At 40.4% G+C, this 18,570-nt stretch overlaps 1 protein-coding gene across 1 annotated transcript; it reads left to right on the forward strand.

Annotated features, from left to right (window-relative positions):
• The first annotated feature begins 1,733 nt into the window (after window positions 1-1,733).
• Window positions 1,734-18,569, forward strand: cdh15 (cadherin 15, type 1, M-cadherin (myotubule)). Its single transcript, XM_015003980.2, has 14 exons — window positions 1,734-2,966; window positions 9,986-10,153; window positions 11,185-11,340; window positions 11,702-11,846; window positions 12,758-12,939; window positions 13,350-13,478; window positions 13,571-13,753; window positions 14,490-14,734; window positions 14,831-14,967; window positions 15,676-15,906; window positions 16,001-16,240; window positions 16,860-17,008; window positions 17,121-17,312; window positions 17,743-18,569. The coding sequence occupies exons 1-14, from the start codon at window positions 2,916-2,918 to the stop codon at window positions 17,941-17,943; spliced, it is 2,409 nt and encodes an 802-aa protein (XP_014859466.2). The 5' UTR covers window positions 1,734-2,915; the 3' UTR covers window positions 17,944-18,569.
• The last annotated feature ends 1 nt before the right edge of the window (window position 18,570 follows it).

Here is an 18,570-nt window from a genome sequence, read left to right on the forward strand (position 1 = left end):
GTGGGGCTCCCAGCCACCTGTGTGTTCAGAGGAACATTGTATCATGACCTGACTCAAGCTTCTGAAACACTGCAGGGCTCCTTCCCTATTATCGCCTCAGTGGGGCCGTGCATGAACAAGCCTTTGAAATTCAGAATGCCGTTTCATTGCATCCTGGTCAGACAGATATTCTTCTGTAATTCAAAGATGGTAAAGCCATGCACTTCACACAGGCTCCTTCCACAAGTCTTCGTCTTTAATAAAAACGGGGTCTCAGGTTGTTGGTAATGCCTGTAAATCTGCAGCAATGGTTGGCCTACAGTTGCAGAGAGGGACTAATAAAATAATTTGATTAAAAGAGAAAATAATAATAAACAAAAACCTAATAATAAAAATAACTACGTGAAATAAAAATAAAACATCACAACAGAAAAATTACAGCATCAAGCCTCAATTAAATGCCATTGAATAAAAATAAGAAGCGATATAAACATTTTGCCAGATTTCTCAGAGGTAAAGTGATTGCTGCCAGCAGTGGGCAGCAGAGCTCTGCTTCTGAAGCTGAAACTTTCTGGAGCCGGATTTAAATTGGCTCAACTACAAATATCCTCTTTGGGCCATGCATTGCTCATGAGAAGCAAACTTTAACCTACTTTAAAGAACTGCTTTCTGCGCTGTTCTGCTTTGTGAGATGCATGCGTGCGCTCCTGCCAGAGCCAGCTGCAAATCCGTGAGGGGCGGGTTGAAAGACGTGAAAAATCAGGACAGCTCCTGCTGCCAACTGCATCGCCTCTGACGGACAGAGGCAGGTGCTGTAAAATCAGGCTTTTATACCAAAACTCTCTCACACTGTCATCTAAGCACACTGACACATGCAAGCGTTGCAGATGCCCACTCAGCATGCATGCATCCTTCCAGCATGCAGCAAATTTACTGCTCTGAATAGTATGTTCAACTTTGACATTTGCTTTTCAAATTACTGCCTACAATGCCTCTTAATGTTACTCTCTGCTTGTGCTATTAGATCAATCTGTTATTCTAAAGATCAGTGTAGACCCTGCAGCAAAACTTGCTAAGGAGATACAGGGAAACATATCAGAACTACACTATCTCCATTCATCTTTTCTGTAATGTCACATATTTTTTGTTTATGTCCGACAGCCCTTTTGTTCAGCAGAACTGGTTTCCCCAAACACTTGGAGGGCATCGATCATGGACGTCCTTCCGTCACATTTTAGGCATTGCTGGAATAGCAGACTCGTCTTTGACGTGCTCTCCTGTGGAGCGCCATAGATCTTCATCTTCACTCTCTGACAACACGGTTTAAAATGGCAGAAGATCAAACGGTTCTGGCTGAATGTTGCGAAAGAACAAGTGCACAACATGCTAAGTAGAAAGTTTGCACGGGGAGACTCGCCGTACTCCTGAATTTCTCAAAACTGTCTCACAAACGCCTCAAAAATCCTAACACTTGTGGAGGAATAGCTGATCAAAAGTAATCATCTTCTTGGCAAACCTCTCATGATTGACTAATTGAGGATTGTCATTCAATGCGTCTTGCCACATCTACCAGTCCCAGTAACACGCCATGTCTCAGTAGGTAGGCACTCACTCCAGCATAGCTACATGTTGAATCCTCACACTTCCTGCCTCCTCTTTCGCCTCCATCATCACATTCTTCCATTATGACCTTACAGGACCAAGTTTGATTTTCTCACTCTCCACTTCGCAGTCTAAGGTAAATGACAGAAGGAGGAAAGAGTGACATGTAATATGTAATGATGGATGCTGGTGGCCAAATAGGAAATAAAGGCAACTACTGTACAGTAAACATGGTTTTTTCATTCATAACATTACCATGTTTTTCAACCATTAATAAGCTGCTGCTGGCTTTAATTCCACCACGATCATTCATTACTAAACACCAGTTTTGATAGCAGATATTTTTATTTGTAATGTCTAATTTCGTCAGTGTTTTAGATATTTTTGAAAGGGGCTTATTTATTTATTTTTATCAGTCTTAAAGATGTATTGCTATTGTTGAATCAAGGTTTTTTTTTTTTTAGAAGTGTATCCACCCTGTGCAGCTTTTTTGTCGTTAGTTTTTGAAAAGTGACCCGTGCTCTCAACTCATGAATGAAAACAATGTGGTGTTGTTTTGATCTTCTGAGGTGCTGAATATTTTTAGGCTTTAAGACAGATCCAGACCATCTGTTTCCCTGTTCCAACTCAAAGCTGCGCTCCCTTCTTGCTACTGTGTGTGGCTCTCTGTTGCCCAAAAGCAACACGGTTATTAATCTCTGGTATTAATGCCTCCATCCAAATCTGGGAAAGAAATTAATTTTACCCTACTCCTAAATTGTTCAATTATACTTTTCATCTAGTTTGACGTATTTGTAAGTAGCAGACAAAAAAAATTGCTGCTTGGAAGAAAGGCAAAAGTTAAAATGCAGACTCAGACTCGCATCGTTCTTTGGACTTATTTTTAATCCCACTCTTTGCATTCTTGTCTCGCTGTTTAGAAAAAAATTAACGTCCTCGTTCGCCATTTCCTGTCTTCATTGCCAGCAGCTGCTCCACTTCTATCTTCATGCCTCTCTCTCTTTCTCTTCCATCAGGCCTGTGAGTGACAGCACATGTGCTGGGGTTCATTGGAGGCCTGCTGCTGAAATTCTAACCCCTTTTACCCCACGACTGTGAGACATACCCCAGCTATGGACAGGGTGGAGCTGTTGGAGACAGATGCTGGGAGAGGGAAGGAAGGACAGACTTGCAACGGTGGAAGGACAGAGAGGGAAAGACAGAGAAAGGTTTGGAAATTGACCTGTTTTGGCCAGTTTTTTTTTTTTTTTGTGCAGTAAAGCCACAGAGGAGGCTAAGATCTGGCTGTGGTCAGAGGTCTGTGTAGACTGAGGTTCTAAGACCTGGTTTTGAGGATGGCTTTGTGGAGGTTGATGAGCTGCTTGCTGAGTCTGCTGCTCTGTCAGGTAAGAAAAACAAACATCTCTTGTGAATCCGCTGTAAATAAAAATGAACGGAATGTGATCGTTTGTAAAAAGTTTCAGTGTTGGTCTTCGTGTATAGATTCAAAGGATAAAACACCTTTAAACTTTGGTGTTTCTCCCTTTTTAAATTGTTTTCTTGACCTTAAAGCACAGCTGTCTGAGCTAGGAGAAAGACATATTCCTTCTGACTTTCTTAGTGCAATGAATCATCAGAACAAGCCTCAGGATATAGCAGTTGGCATTACTTTGCTTTCTGTGAATATAAGCCATTTGCACTTTAGCTGCACCATTTGAAGCGACTGCCCTCTCCTTCCCCTGCTTTCAGCTTCCTGTTTCTGCAGAGCATGATCTTGTTTAAAGAACGACCTCTTGCTGCCCCGCTCCTGAGATATACAATTTATGTTTTATACCTGAATGATGTCCTCAATTGAACATCTACTTATTTTCATCAATGGAGGCGAGACGCCGGCTCTGCAATCAGAGCATTCGGCTGAGCTAAACATTTCATCCACGCCGGAGAGGGGATGATGAAGTGTTCTGAAGAAGACGAGACCCCAGATGTGTTCAGAGAGGACTCGGGGCATCCCGCGTCTGCAGACGCCAGCGTGACATTTCCAAATGGATGACGAAGTAAACTGTCTTATTTCCAACGACACATCCAAATGCCATCAGTCTTTTCGTTCTGTTTGGATCAGTAATTCAGCCCAGGTTGAGCAGACGAGTGAATTGGCCTCCGACGACTCTTGAGGGGGAGTGCTATGATCCGTGCATGTCGGAGTGGCTGTGCAAGTGACTCACGTCTTCTCAGTTACCGAATTTGCTTCTGCCTGCTAACTGTTCCTGCAGCTTTCCAGGGATCGATTGATTGAAAGGTCACCGAAAACAGATGGTTCTTTTGTTGTCCACAGTTTTGACTCATTGTGGAGAATAAAACACTTTTTTAAAAAAAACTATTGTGACAGATTAGTGACACATGTTTCCGAACTTCAGTGGAATCCTTATCTGAGGTATGAACAAACAGGTTTTTCAGTCCTAAATCAGGATTTTTAACTTGCTCCCTCCAAGTTGAGTTCTTGTGCCAAACCATGTACTTCATTCAAAAACTGAAGAGGACATTTCAGAACTGTTTTCAAGGTTTTTCTGAGTGGGTTTCAATATCATTAAATTTCTATTTTTATCTTTAGTAAAAATGAATTCATCACTGATCACAAAGTATGATGTAAATAATCTAATCTAAAATATATTTGTAGTGTGATCTAAGTTTGTGCAGATGTAAAACAAAAACAAAAACAAAAAAGTGAAATGGCTCTGTTCCACAATGCTGAATATGAAAAGGCTTCAGTACTGTTATTTTACAATTTTTGGAAAAAGACCATAAAACCCATATTGGGGTTTAAAATAAAAAATAATGTTCCCACCTGGATAAGACTGTTTGTTCAGTAATATCTTTTCCCTCAGTGTGTCTTAAAGCTTTAAAACTTTTCTTAATTTCTTTATTATCTTCTTCCAGGCAGTCAAACCTCCTTGTGAACATTTAAAGTGTTTTGAATACATTATTCTTCTTCCTTTCTGGACATCTTTTAGATTTTTCTTGGAACTGTGGCTGTTTTGTTATTCATGGCAAGATTTTGTGGGTTTTGAGTTTAAAATTTAAAAAGTGGAAGGAGTCCTACAAAACCGTAGACAGAAAATAGTAGTTTCTGCATATAGAGGGTGCAGCAGTGACCAGTTGTCCCTTTTAGAAAGAGGGGGAAAATCCAGCAGAGGCCAGACACAGACAGCACTTTTAAGATGACTCATCCTTCAGCTCAGAGGCGATCGGCTCCAGTCCTCCAGGGTCGGTGTCCTGCAGCTTTTAGATGTGCCTCCGGTCCAACAGACCTAAATCAAATGGCTCAGTTGGCTATCAAGTTCTCCGTTTTCCTTCCTGCCAGTGATGTCATTATTTGACTCAGGTGTGTTGAAGTAGACAATAAAGATCCACGCCTTTTCTGATCATCATCATTTTTATCACATTCCCTCTAAAACCTGGAGAGTTAAATGCATCAGCAAACAAAAGTAAATTCTCTTTGAAAATACTTTGCCACTGGACTGAAAATGTGTGGGGGGAAAAAAAAAAATACAAAAGTTCAAATAAAACTTTAGAAAGATTGTCAGAAACTGTCCAAAACATTCAGCCACACGGCGTTCTATTTTCTTTTTACGGTGGATCGTACGTGATGGTGTTGGACAAAAAAAAAAAAAACATTTTCTCTGCTGCTTCTCTTCTAAATAATGGCTCAAAAGCCAAAAAAAAAAAAGTTCTCTAATAAGTTAACGACCAAAATGAAATCCTTGTAGCCATTAACACCTCTCAGTCAAGCTGAGGCTTTCATATGTGTCACCTGATACCTTTTAGTTGTGCTTGAAGCGAGAGGTTCAGGCCTGTTGGGTGTTTGTTGTGGTGGGGAGTGGGCAGAACCCACAGCTGTTGCCAGATGCACACGTGACACCATTTGTGCCTCCTTGTGGAAAGACTAGTCGTGGGTTACTCCTGGACCATGAAATCAGGTATGAATCCAGAGTGTGCAGCAGTGACCAGCTGGCGCTGTGGTCTCATTCATTCGAAACGAGTCAGTCAGAGAATTTCGAGTCTAAATTTACGCCTCGCCCGTTACCTGCAGACTGTTTTTAACTTCCTAGAGTTTCAGAAGGAGCAAAGGTTACCGAAACTACGTCCGCTTCATGAAATGGGTCACATGAACAAAGCAGTTAATTTCCTTTGCTGTGTGTTACCTCATTATTTTTTTACAGACTGAGAAATGGAAGACTAGCTGCTCAGTTGATCTGAAGGTCCTGCATTAGAGTAAGCCAGCTGCAAAGTCATGATGGAGTTTCCAGTTGCACCGTTTTTTGTTTTTTTATATATATATATATGTAATCAAACAACTTTCAAGAGCTGTGTGAAAACCCTATTTGGAGTTCCTTGCCTGTGAAAAACTTTGTCTCCTCGTCTCCAGATTTTTCTGAAAAAACATATATTTTTTTATTTTATCACACAAAACAAGCTTTACATTTAGCTACTTGTTTCAATCAGTGATTTTTCTCCAACATTGTATTTTGTGCTAACTAATATATATATATATATATATATATATATATAATTAATGTTTTCATTCGAGCAACAAGAGAGGATCTAATCTTCCACTTGCATTGTCATGGAACTTTGTAACTGTGTTTTATTCAGTTTAAAGCCATGACCTTGCTCTGCATTCTTGAAGCTCAGACATTTGCTCCATGGTAAATGGACATACTTGTAGAGGGATCATAAATAGAATGCTCCGCTCATTGCAAGCTAACATGACTTAGCAAAGAGTGTGTTTGTGGGGCCCTCAGAGAATGACAGACTGGCTTAATGTGTGGCTGAGGAGCAGAAGTGACTGGCTTCTGCACCTGTCGAACCTTTGGCCTTTGGCCAAGGAGACAGTCTGCCTCTGCTAAGTCATGTAACTGACTCAAGTTGTTGAGTGACTGTTAAATTTGCAGACGAGAGAAAAAGACGCAATGCACATGCAGCAGAACCTTTTGTTTATGTCTGCAAACTTTAAAAGGCGATGTCATCCTGAAAGCATCATTCAGTAAGCCTTATGTGAGCTTACTGAATGGGGTTTTCATTCAGCAAGATATCCTCAGACATATCATAAAACATAAGAGTAATGTTTTGCAGCAGGCTTTTTCATCACTTTAATAATAAAACAGTATAAATGAAAACCAGGACAGTTTTAAGGTCTTCTCAAGTCTGTATTATTTGTCAGTTACTCTAATGTAGAAAGAAATAAAAACACAAATCCACCCCACAGCACTCAACAACTACCAACACCCATCCCTACATCATATATTATCCAAAATTATATAAAAAAAATACTTTCAACTTTCCAAAATAAGTTCCCCAGGCTTTCCCTCTGTTGCTGTTCAGTGAGTAAATGGCTCATCTTTCTATTGTTGTTCCTGCACTCCTCTTATCTGCCCTGAAAATAGTATTAATGTTCTCTTTGGTGCTCCCGTCAAATATGAATCCTAAATGGTCTTCTGACTTGCTGCTGCCTTGATTATCGTCACCATCTTGATTGCTGCAAACCATAACGCTACATAACATCTGTGTTCCCCTCGCTACGCAGCTGCTCCCCCACTGTGATGTCAGGCGAGTGTTTGGTTTCCATTTTATATTTCTGTTCTGTTTTCTGAAAAGAAAATTTACATCAGAGACGTTTGATAGACTGTCTGTGAATGTCACTTTGGACTACATGTGAACCATATAAACCTGATTTTTTTTCTTGTTATGTAAAACATAACAAGAAAGTTGTCACTGCAAATAAAACTGAAAGTGTTGGGGTGTTTGATTAAAGAGAACCCTATGTTTTCCCCTAAGAGAATGAGATCTCTTAGCTTAATCTGTCTTAATGTTCCTCTCAACACACCACTGGGAAAGTGCGGTCATTCTTGAATTTGGGGAAGATTATCCTGCCAAATAATCCTCCCCTTTTGTTGCTGTGAGACCAAATCATCCCCAAACAAGATGTGGACTCGTCTGGGAGGCAGAGCAGTCAGAGTATCTGGGAAAAGGCTCTGAAACAGTTAACCTGCAGCATGTGGTGTCATCACCCGGCCTGTCAGAAAAAAGACCCTCACTGGTCTAATTGGTAACGTGACACTTTGCTGGTACTGCATCCTTGTCTGGTAAAAGCATTACAACAGTGTGCAGATACTCAGAGGAGCCACTGTGCACAGCACAATGTCATGTTTTCTAAAGTATGGCGCTCTGACAGGAAGTGTGTGAATTTACAAGCTGCCTGTTTGGTACTTTTAGGTGCTTGTAAGCGTTTCTGTTCTCCTTTCTGTGTCTCAAGATCCGGAAAAGCTGGAACTCGTTGTGGCCGTTGTGTATAATGGAAAACCTTTGTCCATTAAACTTGGAAACATGACATATCATAACTCTACTCCAAAATGCTTTATTCTCCTAACAATGTGGTGTATAAAATTATTTTTTACTGTGTGAATTGTTTCCTTCATTGTTCATTTGTCAAGCCATCTGCAGAATAACTTTACTGTACTTATAAGGCTTGCTTTTGGCAAATTGATCTGAACATAATTTCCATGTTTTCCATTTCTCCAAACGGTGTTCTTCCTCATGTAACGATGAAATTTCACTTCTTTATGTGTGTCAATAATTATGTGTCTCTTTAAAATTATTACTATTTTACGTTTGTGGCAACAACTTACATGCACCAAAAAAAAACTCACATTGTCACTTTTCTACATTACATTTCCTTAAAAAAAAACTTTGCTCTAAACTGCAGGGCAGTCCACCAGTTTGAAGATTTTAACAATTTAAGGAAAGTTTAGTTGAACTTTCCGCGATTTATTGCAAAAATTAAGAGACACGAGGTGGATGAAGCTTTGCTGGTATGTAAAAGTCTTAAGTACAAAGATTGGCAACAAACTTGATTTGATTGGTTGCATTGGGATGTTTTATGTTGTGCCTGGAGCCCATTGTACTTTGGTTCCAGGATGAGTCATTTACATGATTTTTAGGCTTTACCAAGCCGTTGACCTGTTATGACGGAAATATTGATGTAAAATTGATTGTATTCCCATCATCCTAATAAGTAATTAATCTCCGATCATAAACTCCCCCGACTACCTGTCACACAGGAGTGTAAATGTTTCATTAACTCAGTTATTTTTAACCAGTAACTCATCCATATTCTCAAAGTAAAACAGTGATCCTCGAAGCTCAAATGTGCTCATTTTCATAAAGCATAAGACGTTTTACTAAGTTCAATAATTACAAACGCAACTGGAAATCAGCTGTTATTGACTTTGAGACTGAGTAGATACTCGGAACATGTTTTACAGTGAGGAAGTAATAAAAGCCAGGTGTTAAATATGGAAATATATAAACACCATAAGGAACCTGCGAGGGTGACGGGGACTACTGGAATGTGGGTGTAAACGTGTCAGAGTGGGGGTGGGGGGGATGTTAATGGACAGAATGAGTTGAATAGATGGAGGTCGGGGATATAAAACGGTCTAAGATTAGCCTCCCTCTGACTCGGCCTGCAGATGCCAGTCATGGTTGCCGTTCTTCCCTGCACTGTGCAGCAGCACGACAGCTGATCTGTGCAGCGCACCCAAGATCTCGGTCCATTCGTATTATGCCACATCCTGAAGATTTATTCACAATTAGGGTATGCATGCATTGGGACGTCAGTATTCAGTTACGTCTGAGTGAAAACACAGAAATGAGCACGTTCTCCTTGTCCGGAGGATTACGTCTTTGAGCTGTTAAACATGTGAGAAGTAGCGCTGACTCCAGTGAAATCCCAGAGACGAGCAGGAAGCGACCAAAGGAAACGCGTACATGATCTTATGCGTGGGAGTGGGTGTTTGGTTGGTGGTCATGCATATAGTGTACATGTGATCCCACAGTGTGAGAAAGTGCGCAAATGAGTGTGCCTGTGGAATTCGTACAGCGGAGCAAATCCGTAAGGTGATCCCAAACTCCCAGTCAGGTGCAGAGCTTGAGCATAAAGGGGAATTTGTGAGTGCGGGTGGGAAAGCAGAGGATCTAAATCCATTGTCGACAGCTGCTGTGGGAGTGTGTGTTTCATGTGTGCGTCTATGTGTGATTGCGCTCCTGACAGCAATGTGATGATGGAGAGTTTGTAAAAAAAAGAGTATGAGCGTTAGTGTTTCCTTGTCCTGAAATAATTTTGCACCCAGATCAAAGCAAGGTGGCAAAAGCTGATTTTAGTGGGTGAAACATGAAGCTGAACAGATTCCACATTAGTTATCCATTCTGTCTGACCATAGGGAAAATCAAAGCATAGCAGGAAATTAAGCAGCTGCGAATATGTGTGACTATATAGTGTTTATCTTAAATTAGCATAGGTCTCTGAAGTTTAAAATTGTATTTCAGCTTCAACTTTGATCTGACTTGCTGCCAACCATATTTCCTCCAGGTCTGCAGCTCTGCTGCGTATCGCCACAGTGAGGCAGAGCAGGACCCTCGCGCCCTTTACCTCTGGAGAAATCGAGGAAAAGGGATGATAAGAGTCAAGAGAGACTGGATCATCCCCCCCATCAGAGTTTCAGAGAACAGCAAAGTTGTTCCTGAGAACCTGGTCCAGGTAAAATTGTCACATCAAAGCATTTACATGAGCAGTTGTCAGCAATGCAATCATTTTTACACTCACTGTAAATTACAGGACAAAGGCATCAAACTATCATCCTTGAGGAATTTTTTGAGGGTTAGAAGGCAAAATTCAGAGTTATGTCAATCAAAGAAAGCCAGGCAGATCCTAAATCAAAGTTAATTTGCATCTTAACAGGGAAGGCAGATAGGATGCGGATGTAGTTTTCACTAATAAATGTAATCATCATTTGAAAACTCCCCATTTATTTACTCTGGTTATCTTTATCTTTTGTAAGGTTTAAGTTCATGAACTAATTTCTCAGTGGTAGGCGCCTCTGAGTTTTAGAAGAATATACCAGAATGTATCAAATGTTAAGAAATTTAAATTAAAAAAAAAAACTACTCAGATTTAACTTTTTGTACTTAGTCACAATGTTTTAAACAATTCAGAACCATTTATTGGAATAATTTGAGCTGAAATTATTTATTTATTTCAGTTTTTATATGTTCCTGATGTGAAAACATCAAGTTCATCCATGACGTCAGCTTTGACGCCAACGTGTGTGATGTAATAAATGTTGATCCAGAACCACAAAGTAAATCCATTTTATACTTTGTTTATTTTAGTTTGTTTTAATTACATTATTTGAAGGCTTCATCAAGGTGAGTGATGAATACTTTTCTGCTGGAGTGAAAATGGTGTTTAAAATGGGCAGATGAAATATAAATATCATGTTAGAATTGACGCAGACTGCTGGTGTAAATCTTTCAGCTCAAGCAGAGCCACCGAGTTACTTTTAAAAAGTGCCGTACAAACAAATCAGAAGAAATGGAAACAAAATCCAGAAAATGACTCCTCGTTATTATTAGTCTGAAATCCCGAAGGACCTTCTGAGTTTAAACACTCCAGACTTGCTGTCCCCCGTGTTCACATCTGGTGTTCGGAGCAGATTCTCTGCAGCCCTGCTAGCCGGCTTCCTGCGGGGTTTTAATGACCTGCAACTTTTTTCTTGTTTTTCTGCCCAGATCAAATCAGACAAAATCTTCTCAGGAGAGGTGATCTACAAGCTAGAGGGACCAGGGGTGGACCAGGAGCCCAAAAACCTGTTTGAGATTGATGATAAAACAGGAATGATCAGGAGCAAGAGGCCGCTGGACAGAGAGCAGCACAGCAGCTTTACGGTAAGACCTCATTAAAGAACGATCACCCAGAGCAGCTCGCCATACACCGTAAAGCGTTTCTGTAGGAGTTTGCATGTGTTTCCAGTTCCTGTTTCTGCCTGAGTTCACATATCATTGTGTCGAACACCAGCACAAACGGTTAGAGGTCAGTTTTCCCGGGCTGTTACGGGCATCTCGGGAGAGATATCCGAGCGTTTCATGAATGTATGTTCACTTTATTTTTCTGCCAGGTCATTTCTCATATATATATATATAAAAATACTTGTCTGCTGTTTGATTTGTCCTTTGTGGAAAACCTGAGGAATAACTTCATAAATCACACATGTAATTAAAAAACACTTCTTGCTGTGTGTCTGTGCAGCTGAAGGCATTCGCCCTGTCCCCCAGCGGAGAAAGACTGGAGAACCCCACAACCATCGAGATAGTGGTGCTGGATCAGAACGACAACAAGCCCGTTTTCACCCAAAAGCAGTTTTTTGGGTCAGTCCAGGAGTTCTCTGTCCCAGGTAGAGGAATACATTACACATACAATACAAAGGCTGACAGTTCTTGTCTTTTTGTTCTTTAAAAAGTCACCTTAAGTTTTAAACACTATATTGTCACCCTTATTTAAGGCACGTGATTTAAAAACATACAACCCCAAACGACAAGTACTTTATAAAATCTGGCAGGTTTTTCACTGTTTTGTACCCATTAAGTAAATAGTTTTACATAAATGTCAGGTCAAAAGTAACAAGGTGAAAGAGGCGTGTGTCAGGAGTCATGATAAAGCAGCAGTTCAATCCAGTCTCCTTCAGCCTATTCTACTCACGTTGTTATTATTATTGTATTGTTTTTTTTGTTGTATGTTAACATCTAAATTACTACTCTGATGAGATTAGATGACCAGACATACATATAAATCACCTAAAAATAGACCCCAGATCCTCTGGAGGAAGCAAAGTGTAGCACAAGGGGCTGATTTTTACCAGGCTACAAGGTGCTGGTGTAAATGCGAAACCAAAACTTATTCAGGTGTGAAGAAAGACTGAGTTCCACTGAAGGACTTAACTCAAAATAGTAAAACCTTTGCTTTTCACATTTTTTTTTCTCGCATTTACATACACTTGCAGCATGTCACTCATGAGATCATTTGTCATGGCGACTAGGTGCTGATTTTAAAGCCCATCGGAGGAACAATGTGAATCATACTCATTTTAAGAACTATCAGCAAACATGGTGACATGGCAACGAAACAAATGTCAGTCGTCATATCTTGAACAATCTCACCATTTTTGAAGCAATTTGTATCCTATGTTGTGTCTTCGTGCATCTAGCTGCAACTTCAGACACAATAATCAGAGCAGCTTTATCGTTCCACTGCTAAGTCAAACACACAGTTCACTCTCTGGCTGAAACTTTCAAATCTCCTCGACAGGAACATTGGTGATGTCAGTCTCAGCCACAGATGCAGATGACCCGATGACAGAAAACGCAGCGCTGGGCTTCTCCATCGTCGGTCAGGAGAGCATTCCTCCCAATGCTGTAAACAAGACTATGTTTGGTATTAACAACCAAACAGGAGCTATTTACACCAGAGATGTGGGCCTGGACCGAGAGGTAAATAAAACACAGAGATACTGGCGGATAAAAGGAAACACCGAATTTGAACATTGTGCAATGAGGACTGTATCGAGGATGAGCACTACCATGTTCCTCTTGGTTTGTACATTTTAAACATCAGTAAAACTACACATTAAGAAAAACTTTCGAGATCTGGCACCATGGTGGGACGCTAACAACCTGATTTTAAAGATCAGAAAGATTTGTACACAGAGCATAATGAATTATTGCTATGATCTTTTTTCCAATATTGACTATTAATCAAATACTGTAAATATGGCAGAAATGAAATATTCTTATGCATGTGCAATGCATTTATTCTCCTGACCTCTGGCCCAATAGGTTTTGTTGAATAGTTATAATCACGGCTTGATTGATTCCTCTCAACATGCTGTAATGTGTTCCAGGTGGTGAAGGAGTTCAAGCTAAAGCTGCGGGTTGCTGATATGGGGGGCGACGGATTAATCAGTGATGCTGTAGCCATCATCACCGTATCGGATATCAACAACCATGCACCCCAGTTCCACCCTACCTCAGTGAGTTTGAGCTAATGGATCACAACCCAATGTGGCTTCCAGCAATGACATTAGTTAAATCTTCTGATTTGTGTTTTTGGCTCTGCCTGTAGTACAACATTAAGGCACTGGAGAACGTTTACAACGTCGAGATTGGCCGAGTGAGCGTGACGGACAGAGACGACCCTGGAACAGGAAACTGGGAGGTCAAATACACGGTGTCTCATGACCCATTTGGAAACTTTGCCATCCAGACAGATCCAGTCACCAACCAGGGAATCCTGACTGTGGTGAAGGTATGCGACCCGGGAAACATTTTCTAGGGACGGATTAGGATTGATGGGATTGAAGCATTTAAGTGACTCAAGATCCAAACATTGCTTTATTTTTTACTTTTTATTCACTTTAATCAAATTTGTACTTTGTGTTTGAAATGGAAAATGTTTTAAAACTTAAAAGTTTAAGGGGAACTTTAGATGGGTTAAAGCCTCACAAGATTTGGATTGTTGAAAAAAAATTAAAAATAAGTTACAGCTATATGCTCTCCCTTTTTCTTGATAATATTTGATTTCTTAGGAATTTGTCATTTTCTCCTGTTAATGTACAGAATTTATAAAAATTAAAACCCACATTAGCTGGCAGGAGAACAAATGAAAAAAATAGGTTGTGTGAAATTGCCTGTGACTTTGCAGACTAAGAACAGTTTTTTTTTTTTTTTTGCAAAGCACAAGATTTTTTAGAAAGTACCTTTATAATTTAAAATTTCAAGCATCTTTCAAAATAGTTTCAGAGTGACAATCTGTGCAGCAAAGGAAAGATGTTCCTTTCCTAGACAGCAGAGCTTGTCAGACACAACTAAATACTACCATCTACTGGTTCATATGTAAACCAAAAGTTGAACAAGCAGTTCTTTGATGGGGTTTATGTTTTTAATTGAAATTTACATAACATAAAGTAGGTAAACATGTTGTATACATCCCTACTGTCCAGCAGCAAAGCTATAAAAATGATCTTTTCTGTGCTGTGTTGCAGCCCCTGGATTATGAAGTCAAAAGGGAGCACACCTTGATTCTTACTGTGGAAAATATCAATCCTCTGAGCATCAAGGCGCCCAACTTACCTCTGAGCTCTGCCACTGTGTCAGTCACAGTTGTCAACGAGAATGAGGCTCCGTATTTTAAGGAGAACCCCATACTGATCCAGGTCCCCGAGAACGAGAAACCCGGAAAGCTGCTCAAAAGCAGCATTGCCTCAGACCCAGACCATTCTGAACTGAGGTAAGTAACTACGGACCTCAGCACCTCAGAAGAGACGAATCTCCACATATCAATAAGGAATATTGACTGATTTTCCCATTCTGTTTGTGGTATAAGATTTGAAATTAGCCAAGACCCTGAGGGGTGGCTGGACATCAACCGAGAAACGGGAAACATTTTCCTCAGAAGGTCCTTCAACATGAGATCCCCACATGTCAAAAACAACATTTACAGTGCAGTCATCAAGGTTACAGGTCTGTTCACATAAACAACACAGACATCTCTGAAGTTGGTTTTTATGGTATCGGCAATAAACAATCACTTACATTTAGAATCAACAACAAAAAAGAAGCTGATAACAAAAATCCTCCTCCTTAAGTAAAATCTGCAAACTTTGAATTCACTTTCAAACTGTTTTCAGAGGTACTTACTGTAGTAAACGAGTACAGGTACACCATATAAAACATACAGTAACTGAGAAAGTATCCCTCCTAAATTCAAGGGCTTCATTCATTTTGTACATCTCTATGGTTAAAAGGATGTACTTACCTTTAAAAGTTTAATAAATAATAACTTTATGGAACTTAATCAACACATTAACCAATGATAGTATTAAAGTGCTTCTGCTGCCACCTAGTGGCCAGAGTTATGCCAGTTGCATCTAATTTGGCTGAAAAATTAACCAAAAACTGTTGTCTAAATGTTTTGTAAGCTATGTACTACATTTAAGTGAATAACCTTTATTTAGTTTAGGACATGTTTGACCGGATAATTTAGTTTAAATAAGGCCGTAAGGAGTTAAGAGTGTATGACTATATTTGTGGGTCATTAGTTTGACGTGCTTCACATTGTCTGCCTTTAGAAATTGTGGGGTTTTAAATGTCTGAAATGTTTATGATCACATATCTACGTTGTAGATTTTCTACTGTTGTGATGTTTTCTATTCATGCTCGCTTGTGCAGATGCCGGTGGTGCTTCAGCCTCTGCAGCAGTGAACATCATCCTGGAGGAAACCAATGACTTCCCTCCCCAGCTCCTCCCTTTGAGCCGTTTCTTATGCGCGGGTGGCAGCAGAAGGACTCCTGGTTTTTTACTAACTGCTGTGGATGAAGATCGTTCTCCACATGCCGCTCCCTTCATTTTTGTCATTCCTGACTCTTTGTTGTCAAACTGGACTGTCACCAAAGTCAACGGTAGGAAAGTGAAGTCTGGGGGGGGCGGGGGCGTAGATACATGACGAATCCTGTGTCCTCATATTTTTTTCTTTCTCCATATTTGCTGCTCCAGATACTCATGCCATCCTCCGGCCCACTGTAGAGCTGGAAGCTGGAGAGTATGCAGTCACAGTGTGGGTCACAGACTCCGGCAGCCCATCTCAGAGCGCTTTAAGTCAAGTCAACGTCACCGCATGTCTCTGTGACTCCTATGGTGACTGTAGATCTGAGGCGGGGGCTTTCTTAGGCTCCAGAGTGGGAATCAGCTTCATTGCTCTCATTATTATCATTGCATCTGGTGTTCTTCTACTTGGTAAGTGCCGTGCTGAAGAAATACTTTTTAAACTCTGATAGAAAGTAATGAATCCAGTTCCTTTTATCAAAAGATCAGATTGAAGGAAGCTGAAGTGGTTTATCCAAGAGAAATGAAGCTCAGTGTAATCTACTGAACTCTCTAACAAACTTATCAACTTCTACTCTGGTTCCTACTCTAAGCATATACCTGAAGTGCTTTTTAAATGTGTGTTTTACTTTTTTAAGTTAATCAGCGTCATAGAACTTTTAATTAGGAAACCATAATTTCCTGTTTCCAGTGGATAAATTACATGATTCAGAAACACATTCCTCTCAGCATCTCTTCAACATTAGAAAAATAACAAAACATATCTGTCAAGTAAGGCAGATGTCCTTAAAAAAATAAAAAAAGAAAAGTCAGGAGATAACTGCAAAAACAAAACAGCTACTCACGTAGATCATGTCCAGACTTTCATTTACATTACAAAAAGAAACTTGGAACTGTGACAAACAAGCCTGGATGAGATGTGAATAGATAGTTCAAAGTGGATCTCAGGTCCACTGAGATGTAAACCCTGATTTCTTTAGTTAGTTGCGGTAATACGGTCAAATATGAACTGACCGCTTCTTGTTTGTAGTGCTGCTATTCCTGGCTGTGGCTATAAATGCCTGCGGGAGACGTCACCACATAAAGAAAGGATCGGGTCTGCTTGTCGGGGAATCGGAGGACGACATACGCGATAACATCCTCAACTACGACGAGCAAGGAGGCGGTGAGGAGGATGAGGTAAGGCTCGCCGGGAGACGTGGCGGTGACCTGCTGACGTCGAAGCTTGCAGATCTGCTTTTCCCGCCTGTGTGTTATCAGCGCACACGCTTCCTCGTCTCACCTTTGACAGAACGCCTTCAACATTGACCTGCTGTGGAACCCCCGTGACGCGCCTCCCGCCCCGTGGTCCTTCTACCCGGGGTCTGGCCTTCCTCGAGGCAAGCAGCCCCTCAGGAAGGACGCCCCACACAACCTGCCCTCCCCCACTTACCCCCGGCGGCCTCCTGCAGATCCCGCTGATATCGAGGACTACATCAACGAAGTGAGACGCTCCAGCTATCACTCAGCTTTCAAAGGCAAAAAGCCTCTATAGCTGAACGATAAACTTAAAAACTAAATGCCAAAGAGGGTCAAATGAGTATTTTACAAATGAACAGACTTTGTGTCGAAAATGATCAAAAATGAATCTTTATTCATAATTAACTCAGTTAGCTCAGTAAAATCAAGAAAGAATTTGACCTCTTGCTTAAAGATTAAGTTCTACTTACATTTTCATGCAGGAAATGAGGTTCATCATGGAAAGATGAGGAAAAAATAAACGATAAAAATGCAACATCCATTATTAAATGATGTCCCAAATGGTGCTGAACATTAAACAGGCTACACCAAAAATCTGTTGAAAATTGCAACCTGTCGTTCCAGTAGATTTTCTTACAACTTAGTAAACTTTTTTATTTTTTTGCACTTCTCAGGGCTTGGAGGCTGCAGACAACGATCCCAACGTGCCTCCATACGACACAGCCCTGATCTACGACTTCGAGGGAGAAGGCTCAGTGGCCGGCAGCCTCAGCTCCATCGCTTCGGGCAGCTCGGACGGAGATCAGGACTACGATTACCTCAACGACTGGGGACCACGGTTTCAGAAACTAGCCAATATGTACGACCCACGTTAAAGCCAACAGAACAGGATCTGTGGAGTTTAGGGCACACTTCATGCTTGAGGTGATTTTTTTTTCTTTTCTGGACACATTTGAAAGTTATTTCAGTCCAACACAGGATCCTAAGAAAAAGCGAATGGGACTTGAATCCAGTGTGCCTTATTTGAGTTTATTTGAACACAACCTACAAGGTGACTTAATGCAGCATTTTGTGAAGTGAGTCATTCGAAGTTGTGCATGTTGAATGCAGAATGTCTGTCCATCTTCTTGCAGCTTACTAATGATGCACTAAAAAGGCATGAAATACTTTTTTTTTACATACGTAATTTTATAAGATGAGTCTTTAATATTTTTGCTTTTGTGTTCAACAACAAACCCTCCATTCCAGCATTTGTTCATGTTTAAGGGAGGTAGCTCTACAGACAGCAACATGGAACATTCAGAAATATCTTACCTGGAGGTAATGAGTTGAAATGTTTTTCTTTTTTTTTTAATAAATGTTGCCTAAATTCAGATTTTACTGGTGTCTTTAAAATAAAGTGTTTTTTTTCTCATAAAGCTGGCTTTATTTACTCATGTGCACTTGTGTATTCATACATTACTTTATCTGTTTAGACCAAGAATAAATACTGCCTGGAAAGT

The sequence above is a fragment of the Poecilia mexicana genome, unplaced genomic scaffold (assembly GCF_051168715.1).
Source record: "Poecilia mexicana isolate PSO_F unplaced genomic scaffold, ASM5116871v1 scaffold_3, whole genome shotgun sequence".
Classification (NCBI taxonomy): Eukaryota; Metazoa; Chordata; class Actinopteri; order Cyprinodontiformes; family Poeciliidae; genus Poecilia; species Poecilia mexicana.